Source organism: Rhincodon typus, chromosome 16, assembly GCF_021869965.1.
Source record: "Rhincodon typus isolate 14 chromosome 16, sRhiTyp1.1, whole genome shotgun sequence".
NCBI classification, from domain to species: domain Eukaryota; kingdom Metazoa; phylum Chordata; class Chondrichthyes; order Orectolobiformes; family Rhincodontidae; genus Rhincodon; species Rhincodon typus.
In genome coordinates, this window is record NC_063347.1 from 22,186,007 (window position 1) to 22,202,703 (window position 16,697).

General features: G+C 37.6%; 1 protein-coding gene across 4 annotated transcripts in view; it reads right to left on the reverse strand.

Moving 5' to 3' along the window:
- Positions 1-623: 623 nt before the first annotated feature.
- Positions 624-16,697, reverse strand: part of raf1b (Raf-1 proto-oncogene, serine/threonine kinase b) — an 88,338-nt gene continuing 72,264 nt past the window's right edge. For all 4 annotated transcript variants that reach the window (XM_048606359.1, XM_048606360.1, XM_020510866.2 and 1 more), the window contains 5 exons: positions 15,343-15,389; positions 8,508-8,626; positions 6,327-6,458; positions 4,819-4,953; positions 624-1,400 (listed from right to left, as the gene is read on the reverse strand). In XM_048606359.1, the coding sequence (XP_048462316.1) occupies positions 1,260-1,400; positions 4,819-4,953; positions 6,327-6,458; positions 8,508-8,626; positions 15,343-15,389 (574 nt within the window). In that variant the 3' untranslated portion in view covers positions 624-1,259. The remainder of the gene's footprint in view (positions 1,401-4,818; positions 4,954-6,326; positions 6,459-8,507; positions 8,627-15,342; positions 15,390-16,697) is intronic.

The following is a 16,697-nucleotide window of genomic DNA, read 5'->3' on the forward strand; positions in this document are numbered from 1 at the left end:
CAAAAATGGTGTTTAGTCAATGGTGCTTCTACTGTTTTGTTACAATTTAAAATGTGCAACCTTGTTGTGTCATCCTTTCTGTTATCAACTAGAAGGTAGACATTTTTGTAAGAATTATTTATGGGTACTGTAAATTTAAACTGTAATGTTTACTATTATTTCAGACTCAGCTCTCAGCCATTTATTATTTTAAAGTTCTTCTTGACTGATATTGATAACCATTGAGCTCTGCTCCATCAAAAGGTTAATAGCTTGTTGGGGTCGGTGGGGAGGGTGAAGGAAATAAAATTGACACTGAAAGAATCACTGAAATAACTTGGTAAATTTAGCATGATGTGTTATAAAAACAAAGGTTATACCATGGAAGAACAGACATGTTTGGACCCGCTTGCCCTACTGGCTAAACCACAATTGCACAAAATGGGAATACATTAAAAAGGCGCAGTTGGTCATAGCAATCTCTAGTTTCCTATTGGATATTTTTATGTTGTTCCTCCACAGTAATTAATGTACATCCTTAGTCTTTTGGCATTTCAATACTGCCAAATAATGCAATCCCATTTTTCAATGATTGAATGCTCTGAAATTCTGGATGGATGAAAAGAACTGCTTATAGTTCTGAATAAAATTCAAATTAACTTATTTTATTAAAACACATGGGACTGACAACAACTCTACAGGTATCCAATGGAATACCACATTATCCCCACTCAATAGCAAAAAAAAATCCCAAACCAAAGTAAAACAAAATCCTCCCAATTATTTATAACAACTTCAACACACTTGTTGCATCATACCGACTCACGGTTTACCGCATTAGTCCACCCGTAGTTCTCAGATTTGCTAAGTCAATATAAAAGCAGTGAATATTTGCTTTATAAGTGTCTTCTTTAATAATCAAGTTGTTTGGTGTTTAAATCATCATGGGCTATGCTGTAATATGGTTGTTTCCAATTCAGCCACCTTGATCCAGCTTACAGTCTGAAGTTTGTTGATGAGCATAGTAATGGGCATAAAATGGCTGCACACAAGAATCCATGATGTACAAGTCAGTTTGTCCATCTCTGGAAAAGGCTTCATGACGTTTATCAAGAATCCACACATTGAATGACGTGGATGCACTTTTACCTTACTAGTTAGTATTGTTAACCTGAACAATACCAGTTTTCAGGATTGATTACAAGTGAATGGATACTGCATATACGACCCAAAGAAATAGAACCACACAGCTTTCTCCATTGCTCTCAGCTCGAGATCAGTTAGCAAGCTACCACTCTTGCTGAGGTTAAGGTTAATGGATTCAAGTCTTCAGTGTGTGCAGCTCTATGTAGAGAGGGTTCAGAGGCACTACGGTGGATTTTGGGTAATGAATGTTGCAATAGTTCAACAGAAGATAAAATCTGTAATATTTTCAGAAAGAAAAAGATTAATTTAAAAAGAAAAATCAAACAATGGCATTCTTAAACAAGTTGAATAAATGTAATTTATCTAATTTAAATTACAAATATGTAAATTCAAGTAAAATCATGGTTAGAAACTATTACTCATTTTAGCTAAATCCTCACAGTAGGATTTAATCAGATTTTTCGCAATAATTATTTTTAAGAAAGTTTTTGTGATATCTGAATGCTGCAGGAATCCTTTGTCTAATTAACTTGATTAGAAATGCTGTTTTCTTTTGTAATCCAATTATTATTCAATCCTGGTGTTATTAATCATCTCCTGCATGTATGGAATTCTGGATGCAGAATACAAAGGGATCATATAAGGTGAAACCTAAGCCTTCAGAGTCAATCACTCAAGCCTACCAGTGGGAATGTAATTTACTGGCGGAAACAGGATCCTTGTGCCCTAAGGCTAATTTATACTCATCCCCAGCAAAGCTCAGAGTGAGCCTCATCCCTAACATGTAAAGTCAAAGCTAAAATCAAAATGTTGCTTACATGTAAAGTTTACAGCACATTGAACCAATAATGTAATACCCAAAAGTATTGTCTAAAATTAAATTCAACTCATGGAGGTCCCCAATTCAATTTGTTCACAAAATACCAAAGCAATAAATGTAATCATTTCATGATAGCACTTCATACAAGAAAGAGAGATGGATAAAAAAAAGCTAGGTGTTGCAGATGTTGGAGATCTGAAATAAAAATAGGAAGTGCTAGAAAAACTCTGCAGGTCTGGCAGCATCTTTCAGAGGCAGAAACAAAGTTAGCTTTTTGAGTCCAATGAATTTTCTTCAGAACAGTTCCAAAGAAGTCATTGGACTTGAAAGGTTAACTTTGTTTCTCATTGTACAGAGGCTGCCTGACCAGTTGAGTTTCTCAGCACTTTCTGATCTAAAAAGGGAGAAAGAACCGAGTACCGATTTTTAAAGGCAGCAGTAATCATCATTCTGCAAAAAGAAGTCAGAGTACTGAAGCAGCTCTCAAAGTCAAAAGTGACATCCTATGTGACTGTGACAATAGTAAACTTTGCCTCATCCTTCGCAACCTTTGACTGAATTGATCACACCGTCCTCCTCCCAACGCCTCTCTATTCTCCTCATCCAGTTAGATGGAACTGTGTCATGTGGTTCCATTCTTATCTGTTTCACCTCAGCCTGAGAATCATTAGGCTTCCTTTCCTGCTCCCCTAACATTACGTTTGGTGTCGATGAGGATCTATCCTTGGCCCCCTCCTATTTCTCATCTACATATCATCAAGGGTTGCATCATTAACCTGCTCTACCTCATTAACACTTCTCTCAATTCCAAATTACACTAAATTATTAGGCTACTTATCTGACATTTGTACTAAGTACAAATTTTCTCCAATTAAATATTGGGAAGAATGAAACCATTGTTTTCAGTCCCCATTCCAAACGCCATTCATTGAAATCAACTCTGTCCCTCTCCATGGTAACAGTTTGAAATTAAGTTCGTTGTTAGCAACCTCAGTGTCATTTTTGCCTGGTAGATGAGGTCCTGAGCTCATTTTGGCCTCAGCACTAAGACTGCTATTTTGACTTTTAGAACATCACCCTACTTCACCCTGTCTCAGCTCATCCGTTGCTGATGTTCTCATCCATGCCCATGTCCAGACTCCATTTTCCCAAAATAATCCTGCCTGGTCTCCCATATTCTATCCTCCATAAATTTGAGAATATCCAAAACTGCTGTCCATGAGTTAACTCACATCAAGTTCTGTTCCCTCATTACCCTGTGCTCATTGATCTGCAATGGCTCCAGATCAAACAACAACTTGATTTTGAAATTCTGATATGATTTTCAAACATCTTTATCTTGTCTTTCACAACCACCTAAGACATCTGTCTTCCTGTAATTTTCATTAATTGTATGTTCCCAACCATTGGCGGTCTTGCCTTCAGTTGCTTAGACATTCCCTCCATACACCACCTTCATTACCTTGCTTTCCTCCTTTAAGATACTCTTTAAAACCTACCTCTTTGACAAAGCATTTGGATATCCAACCTAAATTATCTCCTCATGGCATATTCAGTTTCATAATGAATCCCTGAAACAACTGGGAATGTTTCATTATTTTAAAGGGACTGTATAAATACAGTTGTTTTTCCTATAAATAAAACTTCTCCAATTGAGAGTGAGAGGAGGAATAAGAGCAAAAAAATGGAACATGTCTCGAGTGATTTTAGTCATTTTCCCAGCAATTGATATGCAAGCTTCTATAATTTGTTTTCAACATGCTATGATGTTTCACATATCTAACTCCTACTGGATATTTCAATGCAATGAGGCCTGCTTAAATGATTTCCTAATCATAAAATAAATAGATAATACAGACATTCAGCTTACTTTAGTTCATTTATCAAAAAAAACCTGTATTTCTTCCAATTACAACTTAAGTAACTCCTTTAATAAAACTAAGAATTACAGATGCTGGAGATCTGAAACAAAGAAATACAAAAATTGCTGGAGAAACACAGCAGGTCTGCCAGTATCTGTGAAGAGAAAACAGAGTTAACATTTCAAGTCCATTTCGAAACCTGTTCTGAAGAAGTACTTGAAATGTTAGCCCTATTTTCTCTCCACAGGTGCTGCCAAACCTGTTCAGCTTTTCCAGCAATTTCTATTTTGTTTCTGATTTCCAGCATCTTTCAGTTCTTCAAAGGGTGCTGGTTTCACGAAAGGTCTTCACACACCAAGGAGAAAAGTCAGAAGAGTGCTCAATTTTTCTCATAATGCTATCACATACAGTTAAGTTGATGCATCTTAATTTAATGCTATTAAATAATTGTGTCAATTTGTGAATTGTGAATTTCTTTTTTGGTTGAATAACTCCGACTCTTTCTGGAAATCTATTTAACGTTAGTTCTGATATTAGTGTCGAATTTACTCTTCACCTATGTAATCTTGTTCAATTATCTTGGCTTATTTTGAAGTAAAGCTCTGCATTCATCTTTTCTACACCATTTAATCACCAATATTTTATAACACTTCTCTCATCTGTCTTCATTCAAAGAGATTACATTTCATATTGCTCATTCAGTCCAAGATTCTATGATTAACCCAGAAACTGGGTACCGTTCAAATAATTCACTTGTGTTTGAATGATCAGAACAGCACAAAATTCTCAAGATTTCACCAAAGTACAAGTTGTATATAATTCCTTACTTGTGCTCTACTGATTTAGTTTTAGAATTTAGTTTACTCAAGAGGAAAAGCACACACAAGATCAGTTCATAAAACTGTCTAGATGCCTCTATAACCAATATAAAAATAGAAAAATGAGGCACATCTTATTTCTTTAGTTAATCATCAGCAAAGCAGCAGATGCTCTCCATATCTTTAATCTTACCTGAGGAAAGAGGGGTCGATCATCCTTATTTCTGTTCAAACAGTTTGCTACAAGTCTCTTCATTGTTTTGGGGCAATTTTTGTAGAGTTTACTGAGATCAGGCGTTAAAAATCCTCGTCCCACCATAAAAATAATCTAATCATACGAAAACAAAGGTAAATACAAGTATTAAAATGGTAAAATCCAAAAACTGTGGATGCTGTAAATCAGCAGCAATAACAGAAGTTTCTGGAAAAGCTCAGCAGGTCTGGCAGGATCTGTGAAAAGAAATCAGAGTTAACATTTTGGTTCAGACGAAGAGTCACCGGCCCAAAACAGTAACTCTGATTACCCTTCACAGATGCTGCCAGACCTGCTGAGCTTTTCCAGCAACCTCTGTTTTTGTTCCTAATATTAAAATGGTGTTTAACCAATGGATGAAAGAATGTGAAATATGGTTATCAAAAAATGTAAGGAAAATGCTTAGTCGCAAAAACAAAGTGCTGAAAATAAAGCAAAAAAAAAGTCCTGAAAATAGTAGGTTTTGCAGAAGTGGAGAGTGAAACAGAATTAAAGTTTCAGGTCGTAGCAACCAGAAACACTAGGAGAAATCTTGTATCGTAGCCACCTGCTGGAGAGCAAGCAAGAGACTGCATCACCTCATTTTGGGTAGGTCTGCCATATCTTCTTCTATTCAGGCACTTAACAGCCCAGTGGCTGGTCATATACTGTGATTAAGGATATAAGTTCCACCTCCTAAGAAATGTCAACCTCTGAATATTGAGCAATAATTCAAAGGCATGGCTGCTACCAATATAAATTTAAATTTGGAAAGGCATCAAAATAGTTCATTATTTTGTTGCGTTGAAATTAAAATTAAATTTTTGCAAGAAAAGTGATAAAGCATAAAGATTTCCAGTTGGTGAATTGCCAGCTGTTGTACCAAATTATACAGATTGGTAAATTCCAATGATAATTTCTAACTCTCTGCTGAGTTAGGTAACTTCCGTCAGCACACCAACTGGAATTCCATAATTGGTTTCAATGTCCCAGAGCAGAAGCCACCTAAACAAATGGTTTTGATCTTTATTTGGGTACTCCTAGTGGAAAATATACAAGTATTAACAGCGCCAGGCTCAGCAATGATGTTCCCATGCAACCTTTTAGGCTTTTGGCCTCTTTAAACTGTACACTCCCAACACAATTAAACAAGATCCATGGCATATGCACCACAAACTGCGGTTCATTGCTGCTACACACCCCTGCAAAATCTCACTTTAAGTCATCATAAGGAGAAATTTTGTTACTGGGATTTGAAGAGAAGGGGATAAAGAATAATAACTAAAAGCCAAGACTGGACACCCACTAGTTACACAGCACCATAATCAGAGATGCAGAATAGGTCACTAGTCTGCAGTAGTATGTGACAGGGAAAGCAGATGAAAACAGTCATGGCAAAGGCGGAGGTGAACACCAAAGTACCTATTTGCATTTAAAGAGTTGTATGCTAGAAAATACTTCCTTCTTACCTGATCTCGATTGTTTATATGGGAGTAGGGCAGCTCTCCGGTCATTAGTTCAAATAGTACAATGCCATATGAATAGACATCAGATTGAAAACTATATGGATTAACTTCCTCCATTCGGATGACCTCGGGTGCCTGCAAAAGTTCCATAGAATAGGTTATACTGCCCAGTGGAGGGACTGAACTCAAGAGTTTCATACATTTCAGAAAATGTAAACCTTAGAAAATATTCTTTCAGTCAAACTATGTAAAAGAAATTATGAAATTGAAGATGACCAGTTGTTGAACTACATCATTAGAGTTGAAATATTTAGAAGAAAGGAAGGAAGAAATTAAAATGGGAGACATTAACAAAGATTTAACATTATTTGTGACCTGCCGAATCTGAGCAGTTAGCTAGGAATTGTCAGTCTACAGGAAGAATTCAGCCAATCTTGCCTAGAAAAGGCTAATCAGAACAGACCAAAAGGATTGTTGAAGTCTTCACAAAAGAGAGCCAGCAGTTGAAATAATATACTCTCAATCTAATTCATGCTTTTTGACCTTAGGAATGAATATTTATCCTTTCTCCCCATGCCAACACATGTGTTCACACACACAAAACAAGCCAAGATTAACTTTTCACATCACTGAAAAAACACCTAGTGTTGACTACACCAAGCAACATTTGTAAAGAATGCATGAAGATTCCCCTTAAATGTGGCAAAGCTACGTTTCTCATCCATGTGGCAAACAGTTCCACATTCTCAGCATGCTGTGTAAACCACTTCATAAATTTTGAAGATAGGTCATCAGACCTCATTAGATCTATTCATTCTTTAATTTTTATAGTTTTAATTCTCAATTATAATATTTTACAGTACAAGTCTTTTCTGCACTTTCTCCAATGCTAAAAGTATCCCTTTCAAAATTTGGAGGTCCAGATCTACGCAGCATTGTTCAAACTGCGATCAAAATCAAGGTTCTATTTAAATGTAACAAGCCCTCTATCCTTCTTCCTCCAGAAATGAAAACAAGTACATTTATGGTCTTATCAATTTGTAATGCCACTTTTAACAAAGAATGTATCTGCATTCCAAATCTCTAGATTTCTCCATCACATTTAATTTTTGCTTAAGCTTTCTAAGAAAATAATAGCTTCCTTATATTTCCCATCAAATTGGAATATTTTATTGTTAGAAGGAAAAGTATGATAAATATAAATATGATATAAAGATGTTTCAAGATGTCTACAAGCTGCAATATTCTACTTGAAAGAACATAGTTGTTGAGAGAAAGAAAAATCTAACAGGGAAGGTTTCAAAGAGTTTTTTTTCCGTTCAACTGTTTTCATTTGTTCCAATTTACAAAAAGTAGTCACTCTCAGATACATTTGTCATTTTTTGTGTAGCATTAACCAGCATCCAGATCCTGGCGTAGGAGGGCTGCATCTTTGAATATTGAGAGGCAAAACCTGCCTGTTCACAATACAGGATTGTAAATAACTCATCGAGACTAGGCACAAAAAGATTATTCTGATTAGAAAGAAATTACATGTCTGTTAATATTATGACAACATAGTCATGCCTCCAACTATAATGATTTTTCCAAAGATTTCAACAGTATTGTCAATTTATAATTCAATTTAGAAACAGAATTCTAATTAAAAGTATTTAAAAAAAAAAAAAGTCTAGTGCCCTTCAGATAAGATAGAAACCTAGTTTAACACTGAATGCTTACTAGTCACAGTCAAAATATAGTAGTGTACATGAAAATACCAAATTAACAGTGGGCATTCTGATCAATGCTGTACTTAAGGCCAGGTGGCAGAGATTCCAATTTCTTGCCTATTCAGTCCTTTCCTAACTGGAACTTCAAGTTTGGAAACTAGTTGTTTGACTGTGGTTCAGAAATTGCCGTTAAGATCACGAATAGAACATTTAATGCTTATATATTATATAAAAAAACAACGCTGGAACCTCACAACTTCCCTTGTTTAATAATCAATGTTGGACACAGATGTGGTCTTTCATTTTCTGAATGAAAAGACTTACAAATCTCAGGTTATGGATCTGTTCAATATGGTCTCTGGATAAGAATGAACCCTATTGAACAAAACCACAATTTTAATATTTATCTCAAAGTGTACAATTAAAACAGCTTTCTAAACACTCAACATCCTTAAGGAAGTGTGCACATCCTCACCATCCAAAGAATGGAACCTGTTGGCTGCCCTACTTGTTGAGACCCACTCCATCGAGATTTCACAGTTGCTAAGCCAAAATCTCCAATCTTCACGGTGAGGCCTTCATGAAGAAAGATGTCTGAGCTTCTGTTAAGGAGAACTTCTGTCGATAGCAGTAGTGTACTGCCGGTAAAACAAAACAGTTTCCAGTCACTTCTGTCCAAATATTAAGAACTGGTTAAGCTTTAGTTAACTTCCTTTTTTTACTTCACAGCAGAAGTAATTTTTCCCCAAAAGGTAATCATACTTTTTTGAATATGAGGTAGTGGATTTGTTGTTTATCCTTCACTAATTCACTGTTTTATAGACATCCAAAAAATGGTATGGCTCCATAAGTATTGGTAGAAATTAAGGCTCTGTGTGCCTATCTAAGACAGAACAGATCTCACACAAAAAACAATCTTCAGAAATTTTTCTGAAGTGTAAAAAAGATCTAGCTATTAAAAAGATGATAATTAAAAATCATTATGTGTTTTGCTACATTATTGTAATAACAATACAAGAATCCATGACAAGGTGACAAACACACCCAATAAGGGCACTGAGTAATCTAAGGTAGTTATAAGATTACCAAGTGTCTGAGAAAATTGACTTCGTTTGTTTATAATTATTTTCAATTAACCTGTTCAGGCATATTATGACACATCTCTAGGGCAGTTGGGACTTGAACTTGGACATTCGGGCCAAGAGGTAAGATAGATATTTTCTATCCATCTATTCAGCGATGTTATTATACAGCTCTGAAACAGATGGGAATTGAAATCAGGCCTCCTTGCTGAGGGGTAGGGATACTACCACAGGACTTGTTTATTTGTTAATATTCTTACCTAATAAAGAATGTCAATGGGTCAACAGAAAACCACACTAATTTCCTTGTCTGGCTAATTAGCTGTGTAACATTGAGAAACACATCTAGTCTAGTTTAAATTTTAGTTAGCCATCAATTAACATCTGTCCCCCATCTTGAATTGATGGACTAAATCAGAGGCTAAACTGTTAATTTTCAAGCATCCACGTAATAAAAAGCTGAATCATCCAGATATATTGCTGCTAGTTGCCTGAAATATTTTGCAAAGCTCTTTGTAACAACACTATATTTGGTTTTCATTCTGAGTATACAGTGGTTATATTTCTTCAATAACGAATTTAGAGCTACTCACTGTGGCAGAGATGGGCAGGAGACTGAACAGCAAAAACAAAAAAAAAATTTGAAATCGTTTTACATCTAAAAATTAGTCATATGCATACAAGAGCTATTGAGTTAATAAGGTTATAGGATGATTGTACAACCCAAATAAACACCTGCCCCTCTTGAAGCAAACAATAACTGTCTGTATGTCCATAATACATTAATAGGTTTAAGATGCACACATTTCTCATTAACTTTCTATTGTAAATTCCTGGTGCATATCTAGATTGAAAAATGGCTGTCAACTTGGGAAGCTGGACTTACAGTTTGCCACTTTGGAGGCAATGCATTCCTATTACTGGCTGGAAGCTGCAATTATACCATGCTGGATTTGCATCGTTGTTCTTGTTATTTAATGTGAATTTACAATTTCTAAATGGAAATTTTAAAATGTTAGTCATCCATTTATCAAAACAAGAGTCAGTCACAACTTTACTCTCATTTCATAGATCAATACAAACTCCAGTCTACTCTCTCCACTAACCAACTTCCTTTTCTTCTCTATACTAATTGACCTACCAATTTTAAATGTTTTTAGTCAACCTGTTCAGACATATTATGACACACCAATGGAGCAGGTGGCACATGATTTGCTAAAGGAATAGGGTATAAAAATAGGGGGAAGTGTTGCTGCAATTGTACAAGGCATTAGGGAGAAAGTATCTGGTGAATTGCATACAGTTTTGGTCCCTTTACTTGAGGAGGGATGTAGCTGCACTGGAGGAAGCTCAGAGGACATTCACTAGATTGATTCCAGAGGTGAAGGGTTTGTCTTATGAAGGTTAGAAGATGAGAGAAGATCATTGAGGTATTTAAGATGCTAAAAGGGATTGACAAAGTAGATCAATCGCTACTTGACATACAAAGGATATTTCCTCACGTGGACAATCTAGAATGAGAGGTCACAGTTTTAGGATAAGACGTTGCAGATTTAAATTAGAGATGAGAAGAAATTACCTCTCTCAGTGCGGTGGATGCCAAGACACTGAATAAATTTAAGGAGATGGTCAGATTTTCAATTAGTAACAGGTTGAAGGGTCATAGGAAGCCGGCAGGAAAGTGGAGTTGAGGCCAAGATGAGTTCAGTCATGATCATGCTCAATAGCGGAACAGGTTCGAAGGGCTGAATCGCCTATTCCTGCTCCCAGTTCTTATGCTCTTACACACCCAGGCCTCAGGCCCAGAAGACCAGCCCTTTTGTTTTGCAAACCCACTGCCAAATTACCAGTTTGATTATTTAATAGCAAATTACAAGCCATACATTTCCACTATTCCACTGTCCCTCTTGCAGAGCTTTAGCCCTATTTTTGGACACCGGCCATCAAATTGTTCGTTTGACAGAGTAAACAATGAACAACTTACAAGCACTTCCAACCAGGGCCGCACAACAAATCAAAAGGGACAGGTAGGAAATGAGGGAAGGAATGGAATTGCAAGGGGAAACAATGCACTTCAGCCACCACGACGCTCACTTCTCTCTAAATGGAAAGACCAGCCCTTTGATATTTCCTAATCAACCTGTTCAGAGACGTTGTTATACATCTTTGGACAGGCAGGACATAAACCCAAACCTCCTGGTCTAAAGGTAGAGACACCATTACTCTCCAACTCTGGACAACTGGTGGGATTCGAATCCAGTTCCCTAGATCATTATCTGAGTTAATAAACTAACAACAACGTCACTAGGCCATCGCCTCCCGTTAAGACCAGCTTTTAAGTATGTGAAGCAATCCTATCATTGCTGGAGCATGTCCTGGTTCATCATAAAGAGACCATCATTTATAACTTTCACATACCTTCACAGAAGCATGTAGGTAGGATGAATTTCTGGGGGCGGATTCTCTTGATTTTTTACTCTAAGTTAGGAGATGCCTTACTTTATATAAGCAGAATACTACCGAATATAAGACACAATGGGGATGTAATTCAGCTCCAGATGGACAACTGTGTACAGTTCCAGCCACCACACTTTGGAAAGGTCCTGAAGGCTTTGGAGAGGGTAGAGATCAATCAATCAATCAGAAGAGATTTACTGGAAAAGTTAGGGGGTTGAGGATCACAGGTAACTAGATAGGCAGGTACGCAGAGCTGGGGTTGTTCACCTCAGGTTAGCGGTGACTAATGGAAAATTTGGCAGGAGTATTTAAGATGATGATAAAGAGAAACTTTTCAGTGGCTAAAGAGTTGATAACCAGAAGACACAGATTTAACATGATTGGCAAAAAAAACGTGGAAAAACTTTTAAAAACAACAAATGGGCAGGATTTGGAATGCAATGCTCAACAGGATGCTGGGGGCAGATTCAACGGTAGCTTTCAAAAGACAGTGGGTAAGTTCATGAAGGAGAAAAAAAAATTGCAGGGATCACATGAAATAGTCAAGATTGGAAATAAATAGATTGTCACTTGAAAGACTTGGCACAGACTTTATTGGCATCCCGAATAGCCACCTATGTGGTGTACTATTCCATGGTTTAATGATTCTCTCATTCATCTACAGTACCTCAGAAACCCAGAGGTACAGTATACATGCCTTTCTTCCATGATTAACTCTGTGCTTGTCATTAAAGGAAGCTGCAAAAGATCAAATTACAACTTCAGCCAACCTATGTATTAAAGAACAAAGAACAAAGAAAATCACAGCGCAGGAACAGGCCCTTTGGCCCCCCCAAGCCTGCACTGATATGCTGCCCATCACAACTAAAACCCCCTACCCTTCCAGGGCTCGTATCCCTCTATTCCTCTCCTATTCATGTATTTGTCAAGATGCCCTTTAAAAGTCACTATCATATCTGCTTCCACTACCTCCCCCAGCAGCGAGTTCCAGGCACCCACCACTCTGTGTAAAAAACTTGCCTCGTAGATCACCTTTAAACATTGCCCCTCGCACATTATGCCCCCTAGTAACTGACTCTTCCACCCTGGGAAAAAGCTTCTGACTGTCCATTCTGTCCATGCCCTTCATAATCTTGTAGACCTCTATCAGTTCGCCCCTGAACCTCCATCATTCCAGTGAGAACAACCCAAGTTTCTCCAACCTCTCCTCATAGCTGATGCCCTCCATCCTGGTAAATCTTTTCTGTACGCTCTCCAAAGCCACTACATCCTTCTGGTAGTGTGGCGACCAGAATTGAACACAATATTCCAAATGCAGCCTAACTAAGGCTCTATAAAGCTGCAACATTACCTGCTAATTTTTAAACTCAATGCCCTGGCCAATGAAGGCAAGCATGCCATATGCCTTGTTGACTACCTTTTCCACCTACATTGCCACTGTCAGTGACCTGTGTACCTGTACAACCAGATCCCTCTGCCTATCAGTACTCTTAAGGGTTCTGCCATTTACCGTATATTTTCCATCCGGATTAGACCTTCCGAAATGCACTACCTCACATTTTTCCAGATTAAACTCCATCTGCCATCTCTCTGCCCAAGTCACCAACCGATCTATATCCTGCTGTATCCTCTAGCGGTCCTCATCTCTATCCGCAATTCCACCAACCTTTGTGTCATCCGCAAATTTACTAGTCAAACCAGTTACATTTCCTCCAAATCATTTATATATATTACAAATAGCAAAGGTTCCAACACTGATCCCTGAGGAATGCCACTAGTCAGAGCCCTCCATTCAGAAAACACCCTTCCACTGCTACCCTCTGTCTTCTATGACGAAGCCAGTTTTATATCCATCTTGTAAGCTCACCTCTAACCCCGTACAACTTTACCTTCTGTATCAATCTGCCATAAGGGACCTTGTCAAAAGCCTTACTGAAGTCCATGTAGACAACATCCACTGCCCTACCCTCATCGATTATTTTCGTCACTTCCTCAAAAAACTTAATCAAGTTAGTGAGACATGATCTCCCCTTCACAAAACCATGTTGCCTCTCGCTAACACGCCCAATTATTTCCAAGTTGGAGTAAATCCTGTCTCGAAGATTCCTCTCCAATTATTTCCCTACCACTGACGTAATGCTCACTGGCCTGTAATTAGCTGGATTATCCCTCCACCCTTCTTAAACAAAGGAACAACAGTGGCTATTCCCCAATCCTCTGGGACCTCCCCGTAGCCAGTGAGGATACAAAGATTTCTCTCAAGGCCCCAGCAATTTCCTCCATTGCCTCTCTCAGTATTCTGGGGTATATCCCATCAGGCCCTGGGGACTTGTCTACCTTAATGTTTTTCAAGACCCCCAATACCTCCTCCCTTTTGATTAGCTCTAAAACATGTGACCACCTTAGTTGCTAATGAATACACTGAAAATAAAAATTGCATTCTGAACTCTTCATGAAAGTGGAGGACAAATGGCAGGTGAAAATTATTTCAAAACGTATTTGGGGATTTGTTCAGCTGAATTTATAATTTCATAAACTTTCTTGATTGTTGCAACAGACTTTAATAATTACATTACTGTAATCAACACCACAGGATGTGGAAGGAAGTGTGACAGATAAGAATCATGAATTTTTTTTAAGTCTTAAAAATATAGATAAATAAAGGCATTAGAACAAAAACACCTAGCACATATCCATCATACTTTGGATGTCAATTTTTATTACAGATTCAAAACAAACTTAAAAATTAATTAAGAACCAACCAGGCAGCTTAAAAAGAAACAAAGAAGACAATCAGGCATGTGCTCTTCTGACATGTAGCCTGAAATTTGTAAGTACATGCTGACCTGCAAGTTTTCCACATTGATAAGCAATTGAACTTGAAATAACCTCAAGCTGCATATGCTTTGTAACAATTAAACGCTGCAGTCCTATAGGAATACAGGTTCACCTCCACTGTGAATAATTATGTGTCTTATGTAACTGGCTAATATTTAACAATATTCAATAATTTTCTTATCCAGATGCTGCATTGTTATTGTTCCACATATTATCTAGATTTTATCCCATGCATCCAGGTGAACCAGGACTGTTCCCATTAGGAATCACCGAGAAATTACATATTTTGTTTATATTGTACAGACCAAGTTCCCTCTTTGAATCGAATGCTGGATAGTCACACAAATTATCAAACAGCCGTATAAATGAATGCTGGTTCCAGAATTCATGCACTGTTTGTGGACTTTCTTCCATCAAGTGAATTTTGTTTCCCTGACTGCCTTATGCCATATAAAAGGTGTTAAGAAGATCAGTAATTGAATTTTAAATAGCCTATCAACATGAAACTGCCTATTCAGGAATCTGGCCGCTGAAAGAGGAATGCCAATTACACTAAATTTCTGAGTAATAACACAGGGGACTCAGAATCTAACCTAGTTATCGCCCATAACCCCATATCAATTAATATGGCTCTTGGAATCTGCATCACCCTTTGTTAGCTTAGACGTCAGTTGGGTATTCAGAAGAGTGCATACCAATGAGTTAGGTGAGAATGTTACACACTACAGGAAGCAAGAGTCAAACCTGACCTGCAAGTAAAGCAAAATGATTTGTGTGGCTGGGATGGGAATTCCATTACTTTTCATTATGTTATGCTGGAAAATCTCATGTTTGGCACTCATCAAAATCTGGCATTTATTTCTGCTGTATATCATCCAACTGAATTCCTCTAAAGAAATAAACAACAAGTCAAATATCAAATAAAAAGGATATTATTCGATTTCATGTCTCTGTGGATAATATTCTTTGCATGTAAATAACTGTAAAAGAAACAAACCACACAGTCAGGCTATTATGTTCAGGCTGTGATTCTTCAGCTATTCATGCAGTTTCTCTCTTTCCATGGAAATAGATTTAATTAAAACCAAAGTTGATTTTGCCTTTTTACATCAGTCTCCAACAGAAATATGTGAAGAAAATTAAGCAATACTTTCCATGCATCTGTCACTGTACTTTTTGGGATCTTCAGTCCAGGGGGTGACCTCATTTTACCTAGTATAAATGGCCTGCTTCAAAGGTATACTGTTGTGGACACGGGACATTATTGTTTCCCCTTTGCTCTTTCATAGAGAGGGGTTTGCATGGCAGATTCTGAAAAATGAGGCAACTTCTCTCCTTTTACTTGGCCATTAGCCTTACTTGGCTCTCTCTGACAACCTCTCCTCTGTTAAATATTCTCATAGCTTGGCACAGAATTAAATTATAAGTTAAAAATGGGCCCATAGATCCAGCCCCAATACAGTTAGCAATCAAGTGACTCTACCAACTTTTTTTCCTTACTTAGCCGCTGCTCCCCCAGACTACAATCTGCAGGTAGAACAATGTAAAGATATATGCATCCCAGAAGAGTGCTTCTATTACATGCAGAGCAGGCTCTTAAAGACATGAGAATAAACTGAATAGCCAGGAACTTCTATTTTAAATATCTTGTGGCCACACTCCACTTTATATAAAAGTAGTGCATAAGAAGGGTGGCATGATTGCACAGTGGTTCGCACTGCTGGCTCACAGTGCCAGGGACCTGATTTGGTTCCAGCCTGGCTGACTGTCTGTGTGGAGTTTGCACATTCTCCCTGTATCTGTGTGGGTTTCCTGCAGGTGGTCCAGTTTCCTCCCACAGTCTAAAGATGGGCAGGTTAGGTGGATGCTAAATTGCCCATAGCATCCAGAGTATGCAGGTTAGGTGGATTAGCCATGGTAAAAAAAAAAACCCATACAGGGTTGCAGGGAAGGGGTGAGGGTAATGGGTTTAGTCTTCAGAGAGTTGGTGTGGGCTTGGTGGGCAAAGGGGCATCTTGTTGCACCTAAGCAATTCTGTTATTCTAGAGCAACTCACTACATGGAATTTCTAGGCTACTTTTATATAATAGTGATGAAGCTGTCACCTGAAGCAATTTCAGATAAAATGTTAAAAACCATGAAATTTTCAAAGGACTTTTTAGACAAAAGATTTTCATGTGATGTTTAATTTGCATTTATTTAAAGGTGGATTTGTCAAAAACAGATCTGTAATTAGATTACAGCACAGGACTCCTTGTTTTATCATAAGTTAAAGGTACCCCTGTTAG